This window comes from Pteropus medius, unplaced genomic scaffold, assembly GCF_902729225.1.
Source record: "Pteropus medius unplaced genomic scaffold, Ma_sr-lr_union100, whole genome shotgun sequence".
NCBI classification, from domain to species: Eukaryota; Metazoa; Chordata; class Mammalia; order Chiroptera; family Pteropodidae; genus Pteropus; species Pteropus medius.
The window spans coordinates 7,816,675-7,840,483 of record NW_024352785.1 but is presented as its reverse complement, the minus strand read 5'-3'; the positions used below and the strand labels follow the sequence as shown (position 1 = coordinate 7,840,483).

The 23,809-nt window shown below is 34.2% G+C and overlaps 1 protein-coding gene across 15 annotated transcripts in view; it reads right to left on the bottom strand.

The window, feature by feature from the left end:
- Window positions 1-23,809, bottom strand: part of APC (APC regulator of Wnt signaling pathway) — a 223,011-nt gene that overhangs the window by 72,269 nt on the left and 126,933 nt on the right. The window contains exon 1 of one of the 15 annotated variants that reach the window (XM_039848442.1): window positions 13,289-13,513. The exons of 9 other annotated variants lie outside the window; for them this stretch is intronic. In XM_039848442.1, the coding sequence (XP_039704376.1) occupies window positions 13,289-13,435 (147 nt within the window). In that variant the 5' untranslated portion in view covers window positions 13,436-13,513. Of the gene's footprint in view, window positions 1-13,288; window positions 13,514-23,809 lie in introns of those variants that run through there. 5 more of the 15 variants (XM_039848453.1, XM_039848447.1, XM_039848444.1 and 2 more) reach the window with 5 other exon arrangements.

The window sequence follows — 23,809 nt, the reverse complement described above, 5'->3', positions numbered from 1 at the left end:
TATCCTTTTAGGATACTGTAACCATCCCTCCCTAACTCAAAACTGCTTTATTCAGAATTTGAGAAATCATAAATTTACTCTGGAAAGTTTTTTATATAATCACAAGAATTTCATACCAAATATATCTTAACTGCAAGTCATTCAACATTTTAAAAAGTCAAGATTTATCTCATGAAATGCGGAAAACCTCTAAATCTTTCACTTTACTGACAATATGAAAACACCCCGATTTGTTTTTCTGTAGAAAGATGCCCACTAAAGATATCCCTATCCCGTAAGAGTTGGGTTAGGGAAAAGAAAGCAAAAGGGCTGTTTTCTATGTAGACTTTTATTTATATGTTCACTGGAAAACAATTTTACAAGTATCCCAAGAAATTAATGCAAAGATACAGAAAAGTTTAGGCAGGCAAGGGATACTCAGTTATAATTAAATGTGGAAGATTCATTTTTGAGATTACTTTTTAAAAATTAGTGAAGCTGCTTTTATTGTTTGTTTTAATGAATAATGATAATAAAAATGTATTTGTCAGTACTTTTAGATGGTGACGAAATAAGAGAATACCAATAGAAAGAAGAAACCAAAAGAATCATAAACAACTACTTTACTCAACTATATGCTAATTAAAAAATCTAAATGAAATAACTCACTAGAAAATGTAATTTATCAAAACTGACTCCCCCAAAATGGAAAATCTAAAATTTACAATAAAAAAATCACTATTAGAAAATTGATATCATTCAACATACTAATAAGGGCTACAAAGAGGAAAAAATAGGATCATACCAAAAGATAAGACATTTTATAAATTCAATGTCCATTCTTGTTGAAAATACTGAATATAGACAAACATTTCTTCAACATGATATATATCAGTCCCAAAGTCAGCACCATATTTAACTTGGAAACACCAGATATATTCCTAAAGTTAGGAAAAGCCCATTTTTACCACTCTATTACTCAAAATACTAATCAACGAAATTAAAATAAAGAATGAAATTAGAAAAGACTACTCTTGGCAGATGATATAATTATATATGTGGAATATTCAAAAGAATCTAATAAATATTACTATAATAAGATAATTTAGTAATGCAGTATAGCGCAAAATATACAGAAATGTTTCATTTATATGTACCAAAGAGAAACCAGATAGATGATGGAAGGAAAGATCCCATTTATAATAAAAATAAATAAATAAAATACTTAGGCATAAACTGAACAAAGTATCTAAAACACATATGAGGAAAACTGTGAAACACTTCTGAATGACACAAAGGTAGACTTCAACAAATGGAAAGACACACCTTGCTCATGTATATGAAGATGCAGTATCATAAAGATGTCATTTCTCCTTAAGTTAATTTATAAATTTTACGGTCCTGATAAAAATACTATATAAGGTTTGTTTTTATTTTTTCTGCAGGTAGACAATAGAAAAAAACAGGCAAAATAGGAAAATATGAAACAAGGAGAGCAGAAGAGTAGACCTACCACATATTAAAATACTGTACAAAGCCTTTATAAGTAAAACAATGTGTAAGTAAATGTATTACACCAATATGTTAATTTCTTAGTTTTGATAATTGTACTATGAATATGTAAGATGCTAACATTTGGGGAAGCTGAGTGAAGGGTATATGAGAACTCTCTATACTATTTTCCAACTCTTTTATAAGTCCAGTTATTTAAAAACAAAAAGTTTTTAAAAAGCTCTGATATTGGCATATGAATAGATCAACCATTGGAACACAATAAAAAAACAGAAGTAAATATATGTAAATTTGGTAATGATAAAGGTAGCATTCAAATACATGTGAAAAGATGGACGTTAAATAAATAGAAACAGGACAGCCAAGGGGAAGAAGATAAAATTACATCTATTCTTTATACTACATACTAGGAGAAATTGAGAAAGAAACAAAGACTTAAGTGTTTAAAAACATGATATGGCATTAAATTACAAAAAGTTTAGTTTTTAAATTGAAGGTATATAAATGGAATATACTTTCTTCTAAGGAGGGTGTTATGGAGCAAGAAACATTTTAACTTTAATACGTTAAAGGGTGTAAGGCACATGGAGGGCCAACAGGAGTTCTCTGAAGTGATGATGTCTGTCACTAGACTAGGAGTAACAGAATGGGTTACTTAGGATAAATACATAGGAAAAATCCATGTGGTGGAATACTGACGTTGAAAAGAATTTGATGTAAAAATAAAACAAAATCCCCCAAAAAAGGTAAAACAAAAAAAAGAGGGTTCCGATCACTATATCTCATATGGTCCATACTGTTCTCGTAAAAAATAAAATTGTATAAGGATAAAAAAAAAAAATGTTATCCAAAGGCTATAGAAAAAGACAGTCATTGCCTCTGGAAAAAAGGTCTGCTGAGGAGCCTTCTTCATTATATACCCTTTTGTAGAGTTTGAAGATCAAAACAAAAAGTTGGTTCTTTGAAAAGACTAAATATAATGAGAGAGCGAGAGAGAAAAGCCCAAACATATAAAATAAACAAAATTCTAAGGTTGGGGTGCTGATTCAAGAAGAAATAGAAAACCTAATAGTTTTATAACTATTGAAAAACTGGAGCAGTATTTTCCCTCTCCCCCTCCCAACACCAGAAAACCACCAAATTCAAATGGTTTTACAGACACCTTTTACCAAAATTTAAAAAACAAATCATTCAAACCTTATACAAACTTCTCCAGGAATAAAAATATAGGAAATATTTTCCCAATACATTTGATGCCAATATAATTGCTATATAAAAGTCAAAGGTAGTGTGAAAAAGAATTATAGGCCAATATTATTGATGAATACTGACAGGAAAATTCTATACAAAATATCAGAAAATAGCATACAATAGTATACATTAAAGAACTACAACAGTCAAGTTGACTTTATTCCAGAAATACAAGGATAGTTTAACACGAGATCATTTATGTCATCACAACATTAAAACATTAAAGGACAAAAACCATATGGTCATCTCAATAGGTAAAACAATAAACAATACTCATTAATGTTAGAGGCTTTCTTCTCAAAATCAAGAACAAGATGAGGATGTTTACTATTACCAATTTTAGTCAACATAATTCTGAAAGTCCTAATTAGTACAATATTTAAAAAGGAAAGAATAACGATTGGAAAGGAAGAAACAAAACAGAAAAAGCTTAAGAAATGTGAAAATCTAACAAGTTTGTCAGATAAAAAAAATCAACATACAAAAAAAGTTTTTAATTCTGAGCAGAATGTATCTTACCCATTTTTAATTCTTTTCTAACAATCTTATCTTACATTCTACTTCTCTTTCTCTTCTCTACTGAGGACCCAATTCAGTTTCCAATCTGCTATATTTTTTCCCCACCTTGTCCTTTTCTTACATTCGGTAAATGGCTACATACATTGGCTAAACTCATCCAAGCCCATCCCAAGTGAAGGTAAGTTCCACAATGGCCACCGAAATTATCTGAAGTGGGGTTTGGCAATTTTATGCAAGTGTCAGATAATAAGGCTTTATGGGCCATATGATTTCTGTTGCAACTATTTGACTTTGTTGCTGTAGCACAAAAACAGATACAGATAATACATAAATAAATGAGCAAGGCCTGCTCCAATAAAACCTAGTTTACATAAACAGCGGCATTTTGCTGATCCCTGGCTCAGAGCATGAATTCCCAATTCTGGTTTTCAAATACCACAAAGCAGCCCAAATAATTTCAAAGGCTACTGAGAAATTCTCAAAATTAGTATTTTTCACTTTTAAATGATAGGAACTAACCTGCTATGTTGGAAAGAAAAGAGAACTAGGAAGTCTTAAGGTTTCTGTTTATTTTTCAGCAATCATTTTTATTTTCTGCGATTTTTTCACCTTCCAGAAATTTGTTGCAATCTTGATTTGGCTTCCTTTCACTCTACGGCATTATAAGCACATATCTCTAAAAAAAAAAAAATTTTTCTTTTTTTTATACTATTACTTTGAATGGGGCCTTAGGAGAAAGAAGTGGTAAATGTGAGTGACTAATTCACTAGCTTGCATCAGAAATTCTGTTTTTACATTAACATTTTTGATTCATATAGAATTTTACTTTTTTTATATGGTATGAGCACAGTGGTTTAACTTTATTGTCTTCCACACGGATAGCCAATTACATCGACTATTTATTAAACAAACCATTCTTCTTCAACTGAATAGAAATGTTATCTCTTATCATATGCTACATTCTCATATATTCTTAGAACTTAACTGCATTACATTTACATTAATTTGTGACATTACATTTCTATGATACTAAGTCTTATCTCTCTGTGTCATGAATAATTAAAGTCCTATAATCAAATTTTCCAGTCCCCCCCGCCCTCCAAGAAAAGATCCTATGCCTTTTGTATCAAATTTATTTCTGGGTTTTTTGTTGTTCCATTTGCTGTGAAATATCACCATTTCATACCAGATATTGCTAGTAAAGATAAAAACTACTGATTTTATTTAATACATATCCCTCTTGCTGCCACCTTATCAAACTATCCTATGAATTCTAATAGTTTTTCTTTTAGATTTCCTAGGTATGCAATCACATTAATCTGTAAGTAAAGATAATTGTGTCTCTTCTTTCCCGATATTTATATTTCACTTATTTTTCTTGTCTTGTTAGCTTAAAACTTCAAAATAATTTTGAACAATAGTGATCAATAGAAATGGTTTAGTGTTTCACCATTTAATAGCCCTACTCTTAGATTTCAGTTAACTATTTTTAACATGTTTGGGCATTTTCCTTTTATTTTAAATTTCTTATTAGGAGTGGCTTCTAAATGCTTTTACAGCACCTTCTGATATAACGTATAACCATACAGTTTTTTCTTTTAATTTGATGCTGTCAATTATAAGATTTTCTCATTTTGACCCAGCCTCCATGCTTGCAATAAATCCTTTGTTCATGTTTTTTTTTTTACTAGTTTGTTCATTTTTCAATATTTCATGTGGAATTCTTATAAGAAATCAATATATAGTTCAAAATTTTTACAATACTTTAAAATAAAGCTTTGAATAAGTTTATGCTAAGTTTATAAAATAAACTGGTAGGATATTTCTCATCTTAATTTTATATAGTCTAGAATAGTTTGAATAATAACATCTATTCTTTGAAAGTCAGCTAGAATTTAGATCAGAAAGTACCCTTTTAGAAGAAAGATTTATAAGTATTTTGAAATTTCCTCTGTGGTTAAGTCTTTTCATGTTTTCTTCATCTTCTTGTACTGATTTGATTAATAGTTCACCAGTAAATTAGCCATTCCCTTCTCAAGTGTATTACCACAGAGTTGTGTATATTCTCTTAATTTAAAATTTGTCTCCTTTCCCATTCATATTCTTTTTTGTTCTGTCTTTTGCTGTTATCAGGTTTTGTAGGGTTTTATTTATTTTATTGATCTTTACCAAAAAAATCAACTTGGTGTACATAGCTTTTCCATTACTGTTTCCTATTTTATTCATTTCTGTGTTTATCTTTATTAATTATATCTCCTCTTATTTTCCATTGGTTTATTTTGTTCTTAACTATTTCCTATTTCATTCTACTTTGGTAAGTTTTGTTTACCCACCTTTAAGACAAGGTTTATATCTAATACTTAGCACCTGTAATTCCCATAAAGCTTTACTCAGTGACAGCCACAAAAAGATAAACATGTGCAAGAAAAACAGAAACAGTGCTTATCAGCCACAGAGGGCAAAGAACAGAATAAGAGGGCACAAATTCAGAGAATGTCCAAGATATCTTTTCCATTAAGAAAGTAAAGTGACAGATTTCTCTCTGTGGCTATACAATTCGAAACAACAAATACTTGAGAACTTATTATTTGCAAGACACCATGCAAATATTTTAAGGAGGTTTTGTGGGTTGAATTGTGTTCCCTCCAAAAATATGTTGGGTCACAGGTAGCTAATCCTTGGTACCTCTGAACTTGACCATTTTTTGGAAACAGGGTTTTTGCAGATATAATCAAGTTAAGATGAGGTCTTAGTGGATTAAGGTAGGCTCTAAGTCCAATGACTGGTATCCTTTTAAGAAGGCCATGTGAAGAAACAGACTCAGAGACTCCAGAAAAAGGTCATATGACAATGGAGGCAGAGAATGGAGTCAAAGAATGCCAAAAATTCTCAGCAACCAGAAGTTAGGGAGAAAGGTGTGGAAAAGATTCTTCCTTAATGTCTCCAGAAGGAACCAACTTTGCTTACCCCTTAATTTTGGACTTCTAACCTCCAGAACTGTAAGAGAATAGATTTCTATGGTTTTAAGCTACCAGTCTGTGGCACTCTGTCGCAGCAGCCCTACAACACTAATCGAGGCAGGAAAGAAATCTTGACATGTTCCTTGTTCTCAAAGATCTTAATATCTAGCAAAGGAATAATATTCTAATGGAAAGGGTAAATAGGATCAGTATACGGATATACCAGAGGTTTGTGTCCCATCTTACATTCTCTCTTGGCTCACTTTAACTCTAGTCATTGCTGCATCAGTCAGCTCACAATCAAATGTAAGCTGAAAGCACCCCAGCTATACCAGGTATCTTTTGCTTTCTGTCTGTGACACCCCAGTGTGGGTCAACATTCCTGCATGTACAACCTATAAAGGAGTGAACGCTTAATAGGATAATCCTTGACTAAAGGGGTTGTTAGTATATGTAATTCTTACCTTTGGGTAGACAATTCTTTATAGTTCCTCAGAAAGTCTTGGCAGATCAAGCCATAGTTGTCCAAAGTGGTGACCAACTTGAAAACACATGCTTATACTGGCTGTCCCTCTTCGCTACTTAACTCTTTCCAAGCCTCTACTCCAGATCCTGGATCACTTCACAAAGAACATATTTCATAAAAAGCCTTGATTGTCTCAAGATTCTGACTTATAGGAGACCGCAGGCTAAGATACAAATTACCTACAATTCGAAGGCAAATTTGGGTTTAAAAGCAATGACAGAGTGCTATGACAGTCATGTCTTGCTGAGAAAACTGAGAAAAGTATTGAGAATGTAAAAGCCACTTGAGAGATGGCACAATTGTAATAAACATAGATGTAAGAGGACAATATTCCAGAAGAAGTAACAGCCCAATCAAAGCTCAGTTTGGAAAAATGATGTATATTTGGGGGAATAGGTGACAGTCTAATTTAGCTGAGATATACTGTGGAGGAATGAGAAAAAAGAAGGAGCTAAGTCCATAAATATGGACTGGAACCACATTTTGGCTAGGTTACTTCACAGTGTAAGGAAGCAGAGGTTTGGGGAGTACCCACATAAATGGTGTGATAACAAGGTACAAGGCTATGTGGCTTTAACATCTCTCAGTTTCTATTACAGACTATGGCAGAAGTAGTTAACATAAATTAAATGATAATAACCAAGAATCTAAAACTAGCTAGTAGAGAGAATCAAGCAGTGGGAGGGACTTGACCCACTCTTGCAAGAGAAATGTGGGCAGTCCCTAGGAACAAAGACCAACTCCCAGATTGACAGCCAACAAGAAAATAGAGACCGTAGTTCTACCAAGATTAAGACTATATATGGCCAACAACTGGAATGAGTTCGGAAATGGATTCTTCCCCAGAGCCTCAATAACTGTATGTGGGGCAGACTAGTTTTGATCTAACAAATAGTGTTATGACATAAGACTACTGAACCTGAAAGCAATGAGCAAAATTACTAAGGAAAGAATGTTTACATATCCAGATTAGGTGACATTCACTGTCCAGAAAAACTGCTTATCTACAGTAATACCATCTTGGACCAATCCCGAGGCTAAGAATGTAAGACTGATTCTTCTCAAAAATGTACTTTTTACTATAAAAACCCTCAGTTTCTTTTTTCTTCTTTGGAACACTCTGGGTATTACCTAGTTGTGTTCTGGTTTACAAACTCTAAGACCCTTAAATAAATCTTTATCATTTTTTTCTTAAAAAAATAGCCTGTGGAAAATATATTTCAATACTCTTCAAAAAAATATCTGCTTACCATCTTAGCAATTGATATATATTATACTATAAATAACTTTGGTAAATGAAAATCTGAACTTACCTAATAAAGTAACATTCATTCACAAAAACATAAGTAACAACAACAACAAAACACTTAAAAAAAAAAAGAACTCCATATGTATGCCTGAAAAAATAAAGTACTGTAATGTATATGCCTATAATAGAGAAAATAATGGCCCTGCAAAGAGGTCCATGTCCTAATCCTTACACTTGTGTACGTGTTACCTTACATGGCTAAAGAAACTTTTCAGATGTAATTGATTTAAGAATCTTGACATGGGGAGATTTTCCTGAACTATACAAGTAGATTGATCTAATGTAATCACAAGGATTGTAATAAGGAAAAGGCAGGAGGGTCAAAATTAGAGAGACATTTAATATGCCGCTGGCACCAAAAATGGAAGAGTGGGCCATGAACCAAAATGCAGGTAGCCTCTAGAAGCAGGAAAAAAGTGAGGAAATGGATTTTCCCCTACAGTCTCTGGAGGAAGTGTAACACTGCTGCTATCTTGATTTTGATCCAGTGAAAACCATTTCATGAACTTCCGATCTCCAAGACTGAAAAGTAATAAATTTGTGTTGTTTTAAACTACTAAGTCAGTGGTAATTTGTTATAATAGCAATAAGAAAAAATACCCTATGATCCACTGATCTCTCTCCTAGGATAAATTCCAGTGAAATCTTCTTACTGTCCACGTAGTGATCTTTGACCCTATTCCTTCAAAAAGTAGAGCTTAATTTATTTCCTCTTGTGTGGGCTTTATTTAGTTGCTTATTTCCAGTAAAGAGAATATGGTAGAAGTGATGATGTGTAACCTCTGAGACTATGTCATAAACGGCTTCCTCCTTGCTCTTTCTCTCTGAGATCATTAGAGGAAGCCAGCTGTCATATCAGTAACACACTCAAGTAGCCCTGTGGAGAGGCTCATGGCAAAGAACTGAGGCCTGACAACAATCAGGACAAACAGACTATGTAAGTGATTTTGGAAGTGGATCCTCCAGTCTAGTCAAGCCGTCAGGTGACTACAGCCCTGGCTGACAGACTGCAACGTCATGAGAGATTCTGAGCAAGACCTCCCAACTAATATATTCCTGAATTTCTGTCCCATAGAAACTCTAAAATAATAAATATTTGTTGTTTAAGTCACTAAGATTTAGAGTAATTTGTTACATAAGAACATGTAAATACTCTATAAGGAGTCATGTACAATGGCATACACCATGCAGTGTTTGCGGTAGAAGAGATTTGGAAAGAACAATAGTGATAGATACTACAAAACATTATATGGCAGAGTCAGCACCATGAACTAGATGGACATAAAGTAAAACAGATCTTAAAAACAGTATTGAGTTTAAAATAGTCAAAAATTATGTAAATTAAAAATATAATTTTGGGTACATATCCCTATGAAGTGAAATCAGGGACTTGAACAGATATTCGTACACCCATGTTCAAAGCAGCATTATTCACAGTAGCCAACAGGTGGAAGCAACCCAAGTGTCTGCCCACTGAGATGAACAGATAAACAAAATGCGGTATACAAATACAATGGAATATTATTCAGCCTTAAAAAGGAAAAAAATTCTGACACATGCTACAACACAGATGAACTGAAGACATTATGCTAAGTGAAATAAACCAAGCACAAAAAGGTAAATATTGCATATGATTCCTCTTACATGAGGCTCATAAGGAAGTCTATGAATTTGACAGAGAAAGCAGAATAGTGGTTGCCAGAAACTGCAGGGAGGGAAAAATAGGGAGTTACTGTTAACAGGTACAGAGTTTCAGTTCAGGAAGTTAAAAAAGTTCTGGACAGGGATGGTGGTACATTCACAACAATATGAATGTACTTAATGGTATTTTTTTACTGGTTAAGATGGTAAATTTTATGTATATTTTACCACAATAAAAAACTCATTAGCTCTAAAAAAAAAAAGACACAAAATGATGGCAAATATTTCACAAGAATTAATGCGCATTTAAGAAAACATTTGAATGCCCATAAGGGAAATGGGAGTACGGTATGGGAATAAAAGAAAGAAGGCTTGTCTGTATGGTCTGATTATGTCATAATTTGATTTACAAAAAATTTCTGAGAACATATCTATTGCATAACATGTGAGATGCCATCTACACCAGAACAAGAGCTGGTGTACCTTTTCTTCTAACAGTTGACTCTATAGAAACCAAGAACCACAGATTACTATCAAAACTAGATCTAGAAATCACTTCATCTAACCTCATTACATTCAAGACACTTAACACTTCAAAAGTAATCTACTTTTAAGAATTATCTTTGATTCTTAGCAGATTTTATAAGGCACAGTGTTTCAAAGAGCTAACCACCACATTCCTCTAAATTAGAAGATATTTTAGATGATATAAACCTTTAAATATCCTAGGAGTAGCCAAAGCAATTAGTGTTTAGCTAGCAAATAACATTTCACACAGTTCTAATGTAAATTTCTTAGAAGTTAGCTTCCATGTCTTATTTGACTCTCCAGCACCTTTCACAGTTCTGGCATTTAGTAGGTGCTCAAATATGTATTTTTTCAAGTATCATTTATCTTTTCTACCTCATAATGCCTTATTCCATCTTGTGTGTGATGCAAAAAAATTCCACCTTGTTTATAAAGTAAAAAAAAAAAAAAGAAGATGGTCACAAAAAGTACATTTATCATAAAAAGACTGGTTAAATTATGTAAAATCGGTAACAGTGAAAAATAGAGAAAAGTGATAAAATAAAAATCTACAAAGCAATTTATGCATGAAAAACATCAATAAAATAGCTTTGATTCAGTTCATAGGCATATTTATGACTATTTAATTTTTGATTCAGTTCATAGGCACACTTAAGACGATTTAACTTTTGAATTTCTTAATAGCTCGGTTCTGGCCATAACAATTAGCAATGAATAATTTCAAAGAAAGATAAAGCCAACAGTTTAGTCTTATATTACACAGTTCATACTATAAGGGGAAAGAAATCAACATTTCTTATTTTAGTTCTTTATTCTTAAAAAAATTCTCAAGCTAATGCTGTTCTATTTAGAAGTATGCATGTGATTAATATGATGATCTACAAAAGTATATTATGAATATCATTATGAAAACTGCTGCCTTTCCGTTTTCTTAGCTATCAGGTTTTACAAAGTATTCTTACATTGTAGTTAAAAACTCATAACCAAGTTAAGATTTCTTTTTCATTTGATGATCTGTCAATAATTTATATTGCTTTTCAAATAATTTCTCTTATATACAATTTTGTATGTTATGTAGTAAGAGACATTATAAAATAGTAATCACTTAGGATAAAATGGAGTTAGAAGATTTAAGTTCTTTACATCCTTATAAAATAGAAAACCTTAGATAAAATCACAACACACCTAATTAGGAGTACTCTAACATTTTAAATGAAAATAAGGCTACAATGAGCTGTTTAAATAGTAAAATGAGATAACTTATGTAAAAATGAGAATCATAAACTCTCAAAGACTATTCTAAATGGGGTTCAAAGAACTGAATGGTATTAGCTATTAAATTTCATTTGGTATTTTAATGTGATATCTTTAATTTTAACTATAGTTTCCATCACATTTTAAAAAGAGATCTTAAGGATTATTAACCCTGATATCTATAATAAATAACTCTTAAAGCAGAAATATTTTAAAGATAGGATAAAATTGCTTTATCAATGAAACTTTACAGTCTTATTAAGACCAATTCCTTATTATCTCGAAAAAATTACTGAAACAAAATTACAGGTTCTCTGAAGACTTTCTATTATATAAACACTATTTAAGAAATACTGTCCTTCATCTTAGAGGGCTTTACAAAGCCACTGCCATCCTGTTCGGGGAGTAGAGAGGTGGGGTAGGCTGGCTACTATAAATATGCATAAAGATAATACATTTAAAGCCATATCAATCCAAAAACATGTTTTTAAAAATTGAAGGAAAGGAAAAAAAATACAATGAAAACACTTTACATCAAGAGTATATCTTATGAGTATTCGCTAAACAGAAGTATGTCTAAAAGAAAAGCCATGGTGCTTTAATTTAAAATATTTGCCTGTATACTTTATTCATGATCTCTAAAAGTGACTAAAGAGTAATACAAAATTACTTCATAAATATAGATCTTACATATTAAGCCTATGAAAAATTTATCACTATAATTTTTCACAAAGTAATTTATATAATAAAGTGATTTACTCTTGAATAATCTAATTAATGACATAAAGCTACACTAACAAAGGAAAAGATCCCGCTTCATATAGAATTTATTAAGATTTCCTATAAGATTTAGGTTAGCAAAGAATTTGAACATCTCTTTTGAGATGGACAATCAAAGTCTGATCTATCCTATTGTCAAAACGTTTGTAGCCTGGTATTTTTCCTACTTTATAAAAACCAAACAATTCTTTTTTTCAGGCTGCAGTTATTAACTATGGTTTCTTGTAAATGGAATTCTCCACCAGCACTGCTGCAAGGTTTCTTATTCCTCTGCAGTTATCTTTTCAGCCTAACGGAGGGAGAAAAGCACTGCTGCAGTCATCTGCAAAAGCCACTACCACTGCGCCTTATAACTAACAAAGACTCTGGTATCTTTTTGCTACCCTATTCACAGGGAGTTCACTTAGATGTTTTGCAAAAGCAAGCACTTCTGGTGCCCAAAATTTCACCAATCAACCAAAACCAACACTCAAGGTCTGCAGTATCTGCCTCCTCCTCTTCCTCTACTCCCAAGTAGCCCTTTCCACTAGGTTCACATCAGCCATCAGCAGCAGCTTTGTATCCCCTCTCTTGGCTACCACTGCATGTGTCCCTGTGGCCAGGGAGGAAAAGAAGCCTTTCAATGGGCTACAGCTTTTGCTATTCGCCATGAATATACTCCATTCTTTGTTGTCCTCTACCCGTTTCCTTAGATACTGTTATTCCACTCTACTCTGTCAACAAGCATTATAAAAACAAAACCTCCTTCTAGATTCAAAAATAGCTCTTTTCTCACCAGATTCCCCCTAACACTCCTACCCCTCCCCCCTTCTTCCTCTTCTGTCAAAAACCCTGGATCAGAAGCACAGGAAATCCATCTCCCGTGCTGCAGTAGAGGAGGGGGAGGAGGGGAGCCGCCCCTGCCTCCACGCTTGGCATGTGGCAGTGGACTCTGTGCCAAGGAAAGGCCACCAGTTTCAGACAGCAGGAAGAGAAATCGTCTCCCCCTCCCTCCGCAGCAAGCCGGGCCACCGTGGCTCCAGCACCTACCCCATTTCCGAGGCCAGCAGCACCTCCATTCCGTCTCCAGTGACACTGAAACGGGCTGCGCCAATATAGCCACATGTCGGTCACGTGCGCCTGCGCACAGCCAATCCGTGGGTCCCCGACGGGAATGGGGAGAGCCCTGGTCCTCATCCAGCGGATTACACAGCTGCTTGACGCTCTGCTTCCCGACCCGCAGCCGGCACTCCGCTCTCGGCAGCAGGGCACAAGGCCCCGCCCTGCTGCACAAGCGGCAGAGCCCTAACCTGCACAAAGCGCTTGTGCGTATGCCCTCACCATCCCAATCCCCAGGCAACTCACCAAAGCTTATGGAAGCTGACATGCATAATAGGTTGGCGTGGGGAAGGTCCATAGGGCAGAAAGATTAGCACGAGATGGTGGAGGTGGGTGGGTGAGTAATAAATTACATCTAAGTAATAAATTACACAAAAAGATTTACATGTTCGTAGCATAGAGGAAAAGAATGTATCAAATGTATTATAACAAATAATTTTACATTACAAATCACTAATTTGTTACGGTACATCACTCAAACTATGTTTGAATCAAAAACAGTTACCAGAAAAACTATGACGGCAATAACCACTATGGAGTTATTGGTCTGGGTTGATTCTTTGCTGCTGCCACTTATTAGCTCTGTGATTTTTAAGTCACTTAATGGCTCAGTGCTTCAATTTCCTCTATAAAATGGCAGAAGTATGGAATAGAGAGATTAATATATATGAAGCAGTATTTACAGCAGTCCCTTACACAGTAAGTGCTGCTGGCTACTTCTAATCTGAAACTTAATTATTTTAATGCAAATCCTACATTTCATTTAAATCTAACCAAGTAAAGCATAAATTACTAATTTTTATGAGTTAGAGGGACAAAATCCAAACTGCCAAAAATTTAAAGTAGATATAAATTCTGGTTTAAATGGGGCAGGAGGAACCCATTTCCACGATCTAGTTCAAATTTAAAAGGATACTTAACTTCAAGTCTTTAAACAAAATATATTTACTATAATCTTTTTAATTTTTGAAATTAATAGCATGAAAAGGAGCAAGGTATTAAACAGCTGTGGATGACAAAGGAGGCACATACTAAACCTGACAAGCTCAGGGGAGGCCTGCATGGCAAGTCTTACCAACTCAAGGACCAAAAGTAACCACATAGGATGGTCTGAACATAAAAATTCCTAACTAAAAGCAGGTCATGATGGTTAGTCACGTCCTAGGCCTGTAGCTTCTTTGTGAAAGTTCAGTCTTTACCTTAAATGAGCCTATTGTCTTTCTGCATCCAAGATACCTTTGAAAGGTCAGAGTAATCTTTTCCAGACCCCTCAAGGCACAACCGCAGGTTCCAGAGCAAGAGACCACAGAACTCCTCATGATTATCTTGTTCCCCTGCATATCATCTCTGTGTTGTAAATGTTAATTATTAACTATCCTATATCTACCAACGTAAAAGTGTGTTTCTATTTTGCCTTTTTATCCAATCCCCAAAATTTCTTGGCTTTACTTTCTCCTGCCCCCTTAATCTACCACCAATGGATTTCATGTAACTCTCCTTAAGTCTCCTCCTTTTATTCTCATGTATAAAATAAACTGCAAAACCGCCATTCTCGGGAGCATTTTCTCAATTCGTTGAGATTTTGCTTCCTGGCAATTGTCAGTTTGGCTCAAATAAACTCATAAAATTTCTCTATGGGTTTGGATATCTCTTATGCTGACATTTACTTGGTGGAGTCAGCAGGATCCCAAAGAAACCCACCCTGGACTACCCTGCAGACCTGGATCCAGGTGCTAGGTACCAGTAGGGACACGCTGAGCCCTACCATTTCCCCACTTTGCATCTGGTGAATTTGGGTGAATTTTTCTTGAAATTCTGTACCTCCCTGTTTTAAGAAAGGAAGCCCTGACTTTATTTGAGCTGTTCTTAAAACAAAACAAAACAAAAACCCTGGAGGTAGCACTAAAGGATAAGGGGTTGAGAAAACCCTGGCTAAGGATAAGGGTTGAGATAACTAAGGGACAGGAAGAAAAAAAATGGGTGATTGATTTTAAATTTTGGCTTTTCAACTGGAATTGCTTTCTCAGAGTATGAACAAAACCTTTTGCTAGTTAAATGACAATCTGATCTCGGTCAGCTCCAAAGATAAGGGGCATTTCCAGCTCAAATTTCGGGTATTCTTAGGTGACTAGGAATCTATGTGGTGGTGTCTGAGGGTACCTTCAGGATGAGCAAGGCCCCATACAAAATGCCAACAAAACTATAATTAAATAATTGACTCGTGTGGGGATATGCACATAAAAGCTAGTTACCTAGTGCTCTGAGTTATCACAGTTTTATCAGATAGCCATGGAGAGAAACCAAGATACATAAGAGGGTTGGAGCAACTCAGGACGTGACAGCCCCTTGGTGCTCAACTCATAAGGAGCATACTTCAACCCACCAGACAGTATCCCTACAAATTTGTTAAGACTCTGCAGATCTCAAAAACTAAAATTAACATGGGAAATCATGCCCCCAAAGACAACAAGCTCCCAACCTCTATTAATACTCCTGCAGATGTATACCTCATAGAAAGCCTTTACTTGCAAATACTTACGGAAGTGAGAGGATTTAAGTAGAAGTCATATTAACTTAAGATGAGCAAAATGAAGCTCTTCTTACACCTAAATGAATTTTTTTGTGCACAGGATAGAAAAAGCCAGCTCTTAAATAAAACTGAATGAATGGGAAGCTTACAACGGGCAAATAGAAGCCTCTGAAATGGAGCACAGAGAGAAACTTAAGAAAATTTTAGAGACTCTCTGCACTAAAGAAGACCGCTCAATGCCAACACCTCACTTTTCCCTCTTCTCCAACTGTCCTGCTGTACGTTTTCTTCATTGTCCAGATTTACTGTATTTTCCTATCCCTGCTGCCTCCTGGATAAAAAAAGAGGTTCTACAGAAAGTAGGTGATTTGATCATAAATTCCTAACCGGGCAGGTCATGGTGACAGTCATGCCCCAGACCTATAACTTCTTCAGTGAAAGTTTTAAGGCAGCCCTGTCCATAGTTCTTGAGCATCTAGGTTAACATACCTTTGAAATGCCAGAAGTAATAGCTCTGAAGGGGGTATTAACCCTCAAGAGAGCACGTAATCTTGTTAACTATTCTGTAATCCAATTCCCACCTTGATTTCACCCACCTCTATGTACCTTCCCTCCTTAACTTCAAATGAATAAGAAGAAGGTGCAAAACTGTTATTCTCTGGAGCATTTGAGATCTTGCTCCCCAGCATATGTCATCAGTTGGGCTCAAATAAACTCTTATAAAATTCTGTACAGGTTTGGACATTACTTACGTCAACACAGCCTATTTGGAGCAATTCCATTTTATTAAGAATTGTTTAAATTAGAAAATTAATAGACAGCAAAATGCTCACAGATATACACACAACAGATGTTCATAGTGGTTATCTCTGGGAGGTGGGATTACAGAGTGATTTCTGCTTTTTCTTTGTGCTTTTGAATATTTTTCTTTGTCTCTGATATATAGCAAATACTCCCTATATCTGTTGAATGAACAAGTGAACCAACCACATATTACGAGTAATTAGAAGAATTATATATTAAAAGTTTAAATATTTTTAGAAACGATTTCCCTTCATGTTTGAAATAAAAGAAACATGTGATTTGAGATAAAGGAAACATGTAAATCAATTTAGTTCTATCTTAAATATCCCTTTTTTCAAGATGACTTAGTTTTATATAAGGCTTTCAAGACCCTCTTACTCAAAAAGTATGATTCACTGAATAGGACTTAATTATTTATAGCCATTGACTATTTGTGACAAATTCATTATAGACCATTTCTCATAAAGCCAAGAAAAAGTACCCTTTCCTTTCTGAAAAGAAAATGTACCTTTCAAAACAAAGAATACATTGTAGAAGCTCCTAAAAATAACTTCTTAGTATCTAAGAAACAACTCTATTACTCTTGACTCAGACTGTGATTCAAGCTATTATTCAGTAAACTAGTCTGTAGCCAAAATATCTGTCTTGGTTTTTACTACATGTATTGTAGCAGTTAGTGATTCAAATGACAAAATTTTAAAGAAAACTATGACCGTTACATGTTCATTAATCACTATGATTCAAATGTAAAAGCAAGCCAATCTAAAAACTTTACATTTTACAATGTTGCCAATTGAATTATCCATTAAGATTTTCAAACCCGTTTTCTCAGAGATTCCACAAATTTTATTTGAATTTTTAAAAATATATTAATCTATTTTAACAACTATTTAATAATTAAAAATATTTACAATCAAAATGTACTGAGCCAAAATTGAACACAACAAAAATCATTGAAGCATTAATTTGTGCTACTAGGTTTGTACAAATCTCAGAATATTCTGCAAACCCTATTTAAAATATTATCACTTAACTACACATATAGTAAACATTAAAAATATTTTCTAATCAAAATTAAATACAGAAATATATTTTATGTTAAGACTGTTGTAAGATGGCACTGACAGACATGCCCCTGATTTCAAACATCTGTGTTCATTATAATTAACTTGACTGTTTTTAGTAAATGTTTGTAAGTAAATGTATAAATATGAACATATAGTCCACCTTAAAAAAAAACTTATGAACCGTCTGCAGCTTAAAAAAATTAATGACTAATCAGGATTAACATTTTTACATAAACATGTTTTGCCTATTTCAAGACTACTGATTTTAAAAACTGACAAGAATATAAGCAACACTATATTAACTAGTATAAAATGAGTTAAAATTAGTGCTCCTTTCACTTAACTGACTCTTGTGCTTTATCAATACACTTGTCCCTTGATTTATGCAGTAATTGTTTTACATGAGTTTTTTTATATGTGGTAAATATCTCCCCCTCCCCCATTATGTGGACTTTTTATATGCGGTTTCCATTTATGCAGTCTCATTTTATACGGTTTCTCCTTTTTCATTTTCATTACTGGCGATTACTCTTTCTAAAAAACAGCTTAACTCAGCTATATACAAATAACTAATGCTTACTAACACACAATTATTAATGATCTTCCCATTCACTGGATGTCAAATAAAAAAGCATGGGTGACTACTCATGTTTTCCAGGATTGGTTTTACAAATGTTTCGCTGTGGAAGCTGAAAATTATATTAAAGAAAAATGTCTTACTTTTAAAATACTTTTACTTTTTTGATAATGAACCTCGTCATCCACACAATTTAGGACATCCAAATATAAAAGTTGTATATTTGCCACCAAATACAACTTCCTTAATCCAACCTTTAGATCAAGGCATTATTTCCACCTTTAAGATAAATTATATTAAATGGAGTTTTAATGATACTTTTAATAAACTTGAAGATAATGAATCACAGTTATAGAAGCCTGGAATCAACACACAATTTTAAGATGTATCAAGAATATTGCTTTAGCTTTGAGTGATATAAATCCAACAACCTTAAATGCTTGCTGGAAAGCAATATGGCCAGAAGTAGCCAGAGAATATGGTTCCAACAACTGAAGAGGGATTAACTGGCATTATTAATTTATTAAATAAATTTCATGAAGTCTCTGATGATTTGAATGTAGATGATATTAATGAATTACTGGTTATTCACAAATTAAATAATGAATTAATTCTCTTAATATCTGAGCCCATCCTGCTGATGAATATAGCAGTGACCTTGAACCAGTTTTATTCACTGCAGAAAATATTTACAAAGCTCTTCAATTGGCCACAAAACAGGAAACTGTAATTCTAGATATTGATCCAAAAATCCAATGAGTCTTAAAATTCTGAACAGATATAAAAAAAATGTTGTAGTGAATATCAAAGAATTTAAGAAAACTTAGCAAACGATGGAGTTGGACAGAGATCATCCAAAAAACATAAACATAAATAATGAAAACAAGAGTGATGTCAGAAACATGACAGAGTGAGAGATGTTCCCAGATCTCTCCCACTGAAACAATAGTAAGTAGAACAACTAAAACTCAACAAAAACACCTAACCTGCACACAAGCATGTCTGAGTGAGGGTTCTGTGAATAAAAGCTACCACAGGTCAGACTGTGGGAGTCAGGCAGTAGACTGGGAGAAACAAAGAAGTTGCCTCTTGCAGCCAGAACGCCCTGCAGGAGGGGGAGGGGAGAAGGTGTGGCAAGCTCCTTGAACAGCCCTGCCTAGAAGTGCTGTGAGCTCCACGCAGTGGCAGTACTCGGTCATCAGGGCAGAAAGCAGAGAAGTGGGGACGGCAGAGAAGCAACAGTTGACTATTACCAGTGTGGTTGCAAAATGCGAGGCTGAGCCACAGTCTCCATTCCCCAGCTTAGAAGGCACCTCCCTCTATGTCCTCCAAGAATGAACACCACAGAGCCCCAGGGAAATCTGAGCAAATGCTACCAAAACTGTTGCTAACATTGACAGAGACTGAGACTGAGGGTAGCAAGCATGACTGAATATTTATGAGAAAAAAAAGGCATTATTAAGACTTTATATAAAGCAGGGATCCCAAAAGCTTAGATGTCACCTACTGGAAACCAAAAGAAAAAAATGCCTTCTTAGCAACAGGCTGAAGAGAAACCTTTATATAATAAATCCTCTGGGGTGCAAAGAGGAATATACTTCCAATAATGCCCAGGTGGAGAAATACTCCATTAAATCAAGGTGACAAGGCATCTCAGAAAGAAAGAGAAAAATCTCAGAAAATAAGCTTAAAGACAAAGAAATATGCAACTTAAATGATAGAGAATTCAGATGGTACTCTTAAAAATACTCAATGAGATCCAAAATAATTCATATCAACAATTACAGGAACTGAAAAAACAACTAGATTAGCAGAATGAGTTTTTTAGCAAGGAGACTGAAACCCTTAAAAAGAACCAAACAGAACTTCTGGAGATGAAAAACACATTGAAATAGATGATGAATGAAATAGCAAGCTTGGGAAATAGAGTCGACCAAATGGAGGAAAGGATCAGTGATATTGAAGACAGAAATCTAGACATAAATCAGAAGGAAGAAGAGAGAAACCAAAGAATGAAAATAAAAGAGAAATACAAGAACTAGCTGATACCATCAGGAGAGGAAACATAAGAATAAGGGCCATTCTCGAAGGGGAGGAAAAAGAGCAGGGATTAGAAAGTATTTTCAGAGAAATAGTTGATGAGAATTTCCCAAATACAAGGAAGGAGCTGGAGCTTGGAATTCAAGAAGTCAACAGAACACCCAATTATCTCAACCGAAAAGGCCTTCTCCAAGACATATTAAATTAAATTGATCAAAAATCAATGACAAACAAAGAATTCTCAGGGCAGCCAGGGAAAAGAAGACTGTAACCTATAAAGAAAAACCCACTAAATTATTGTCGGATTTCTCAGCACAAACCTTACAAGCAAGAAACGAGTGGAATCAAATATTCGAACTATTAAGTGAAAGGAACTACCAGCCTAGAATAACGTATCCAGCTAAGCTCTCCTTTAGATATGAAGGAGAAGTAAAGACCTTTCCAGATATACAAAAATTGAGGGAATTCTCCACTACAAGGCCTGCACTACAGAAAATACTGAAAGGGGTCAGCTCACCTAAAACAAAATGACAAAAAAATACATAACTATGAGTAAGGTGAGTAACAGGAAAATAGAAGCAGAGGAGTGCAAACCTAATTAAGAACAGGGAATTATAAGCTTAAACAATAAGAAGAGATTTGCTATAGCAAGATAATAATGAACACTCAGCATATATATATATATATATATATATATATATATATATATATATATATATATATATAACCATATATATATATAACCATCCTCTACATGTTTGTAATGGTAACCAAATGCCAAAGATTCAGAACTGAAATATATAACATAAAACTATAAGGACCAGAAGGAAAATCCACAAAACCTAACTAAGATTAAAAACAAAACAAAACAAAAACAAAAACCCAGAAACACAAGGACAAGGAAGCAATGGAAACAACCAAGCTACAAGAAAGCAAAAGATAAAATGGCTATAGGAAAATCTCATATTTCAATAACCACCCTAAATGTAAATGGTGAACTCACCAATAAAAAGGCACAGAGTTGCAGATTGGACCAAAAAACAAACTCTTTTGAGCCATGCTTCTCTTGATCAAGCCCGCTTCCACTTCTGGAAGTGTAATTTCCTTTCTAATAAAACTTTTCTTGTAAAAAACAAATAAAAAACCTAATCACCTCCTGCCTCCAGAAGACACATCTCAGTTCCAAAGACAAAAGAGTGGAAAATGATATTTCAAGCAAATGGCATTCAGAGAAAAGCAGGAGTAGCAGTACTAATACTGGACGAAATACACTTCAAAATAAAAAATGTAAAGAAAGATACTGAGGGACACTTCATAATGATAAAAAGAATCATGCACCAAGAAGGTATAATATGTATTAATATCTATGTTCCCAAACAGGGAGCCCCAAAATATATAAAGCAATTACTAACAGAACTAAAAGAAACAGACCAAAATACTATCGTAGTAGGGGACCTAAATACCCTGCTGTTGGATATGGACAGATCATCCAAACAGAAAACCAATAAGGAAATAACATCCTTAAATGACACATTAGACCAACTGGACATAATTGACATTTACAGAGCCTTCCATCCCAAAACAGCTACTTATACATTCTTCTCTAGTGCACATGGAACATTCACAAGGATTGACCGCATACTGGGACACAGAGATGGCCTCAACAAATATAAGAGGACTAAGATCGTAACAACCATATTCTGTGATCATAATGCTTTGAAGTTGGAGATCAACTGTTAAAAGCAAGCGAGAAGAACCACAAATACATGAAGATTAAACAACGTGGTACTAAAGAATGACTGGGTCAGAGAAGAGATAAAAAGAGAGATCAAGTGATATATAGAAATGAATGATAATGATAGTACAAACATATTAAAACTTTTGAGACACGGCAAAAGTGGTCATAAGAGGAAAGTTCATATCGTTACAGGCCTATCTCCAAAAACAAGAATGAGCCCAAATAAACAACCTAACACTTCATCTTAAGAAAACTAGAAAAGGAAGAACAAATGAAACCTAAAATCAGCAGAAGGAAAGAAATCATCTAAATTAGAGCAGAATTAAATGAAATTGAAAAAAAAGTAGTAAAAATAAATACAACAAAGGGCTGGTTCTTTGAGAAGTTTAATAAAATTGACAAACCCCTGGCTAGATTCACTAAAGAAAAAAGAGAAAGGAAACAAATAAACAAATTCAGGGATGAAAGAGGAGGAATTATGACAGACACTGCAGAAATACAAAGGACCATACAAAAACATTATGAAAAAGTATATAACGCCAGATTTAATAATCTAGATGAAATGGACCAGTACTTAGATACAGCCTTCCTAGACTGAATCAAGAAGAACTGGAAAATCTAAATAGACCAATCAGCAGTATGGAAATTGAAACAATCATCAAAAACCTACCAAAAAGTAAGAGTTCAGGACCACATGGCTTCTGACATGAATTCTGCCAAACGTTCAAAGGATTAATATCATTCTCCTCAAACTCTTCCCAAAAGTTGAAGAGGAGGCAATACTTCCCAACTCATTTTCCCAACTCATTCACTGCTACAAACAATAAGCAAATACGGTCAAGTTTCTGGATACAAAATCAATGTTTAAAAATCCGTAGTGTTCCTATATTCTAATAATAAATTGCCAAAAAAAAAAGAAAGAAAGAAAAGAAATGGTAAAAATAATTCCTTTTGCACTTGCAACAAAAAGAATAAAATATCCAGGAACAAATTTAATGAAGCATTTAAAGGACCTATACACTGAAAACTATAAGACATTATTAAAATAAACTGAAGACACAAAGACATGGAAAGATATTCCATGTTCACAGATTGGAAGAATCACATAGTTAAAATGACTTTATTACCTAAAGCATTATACAGATTTAATGCAATCCTCATCAAAATCCCGTCAGCATTTTTTAAAGAAATAGAACAAAAAGCCATCAAATTTGTATGGAAGCACAAAAGACTCCAAATTGCCAAAGCCATCCTGAGAATAAAGGAGACTGGAGGCATCATATCATAATACACAGTGGCATGATATTGGTAGAAAAACAGACACATAGACCAGTGGAATAGAATTGAGAGTCCAGAAGTAAACCCATGTTTATATGGGCAAATAATTTTTGACAAAAGAGCCAAAAATATATAGTGGAGAAAGGAAAGATTCTTCAATAAAAGGTGCTGGGAAAACTGGAAAGCCACCTGCAAAAGGATAAAACTAGACTGTTGTCTATCACCACACATCAAAATTAACTCAAAATGGATTAAGGACCTGAATATAAGACCTGAAACATAAATTGCATAGAAGAAATCATGGGAACTAAACTCATGGACTTTGGTCTTAAAGAGGATTTTATGAATTTGACCTCAAAGGCAAGGGAAGTAAAAGCAAAATTAAATGAATGGGACTACATCAAACTAAGAAGCTTCT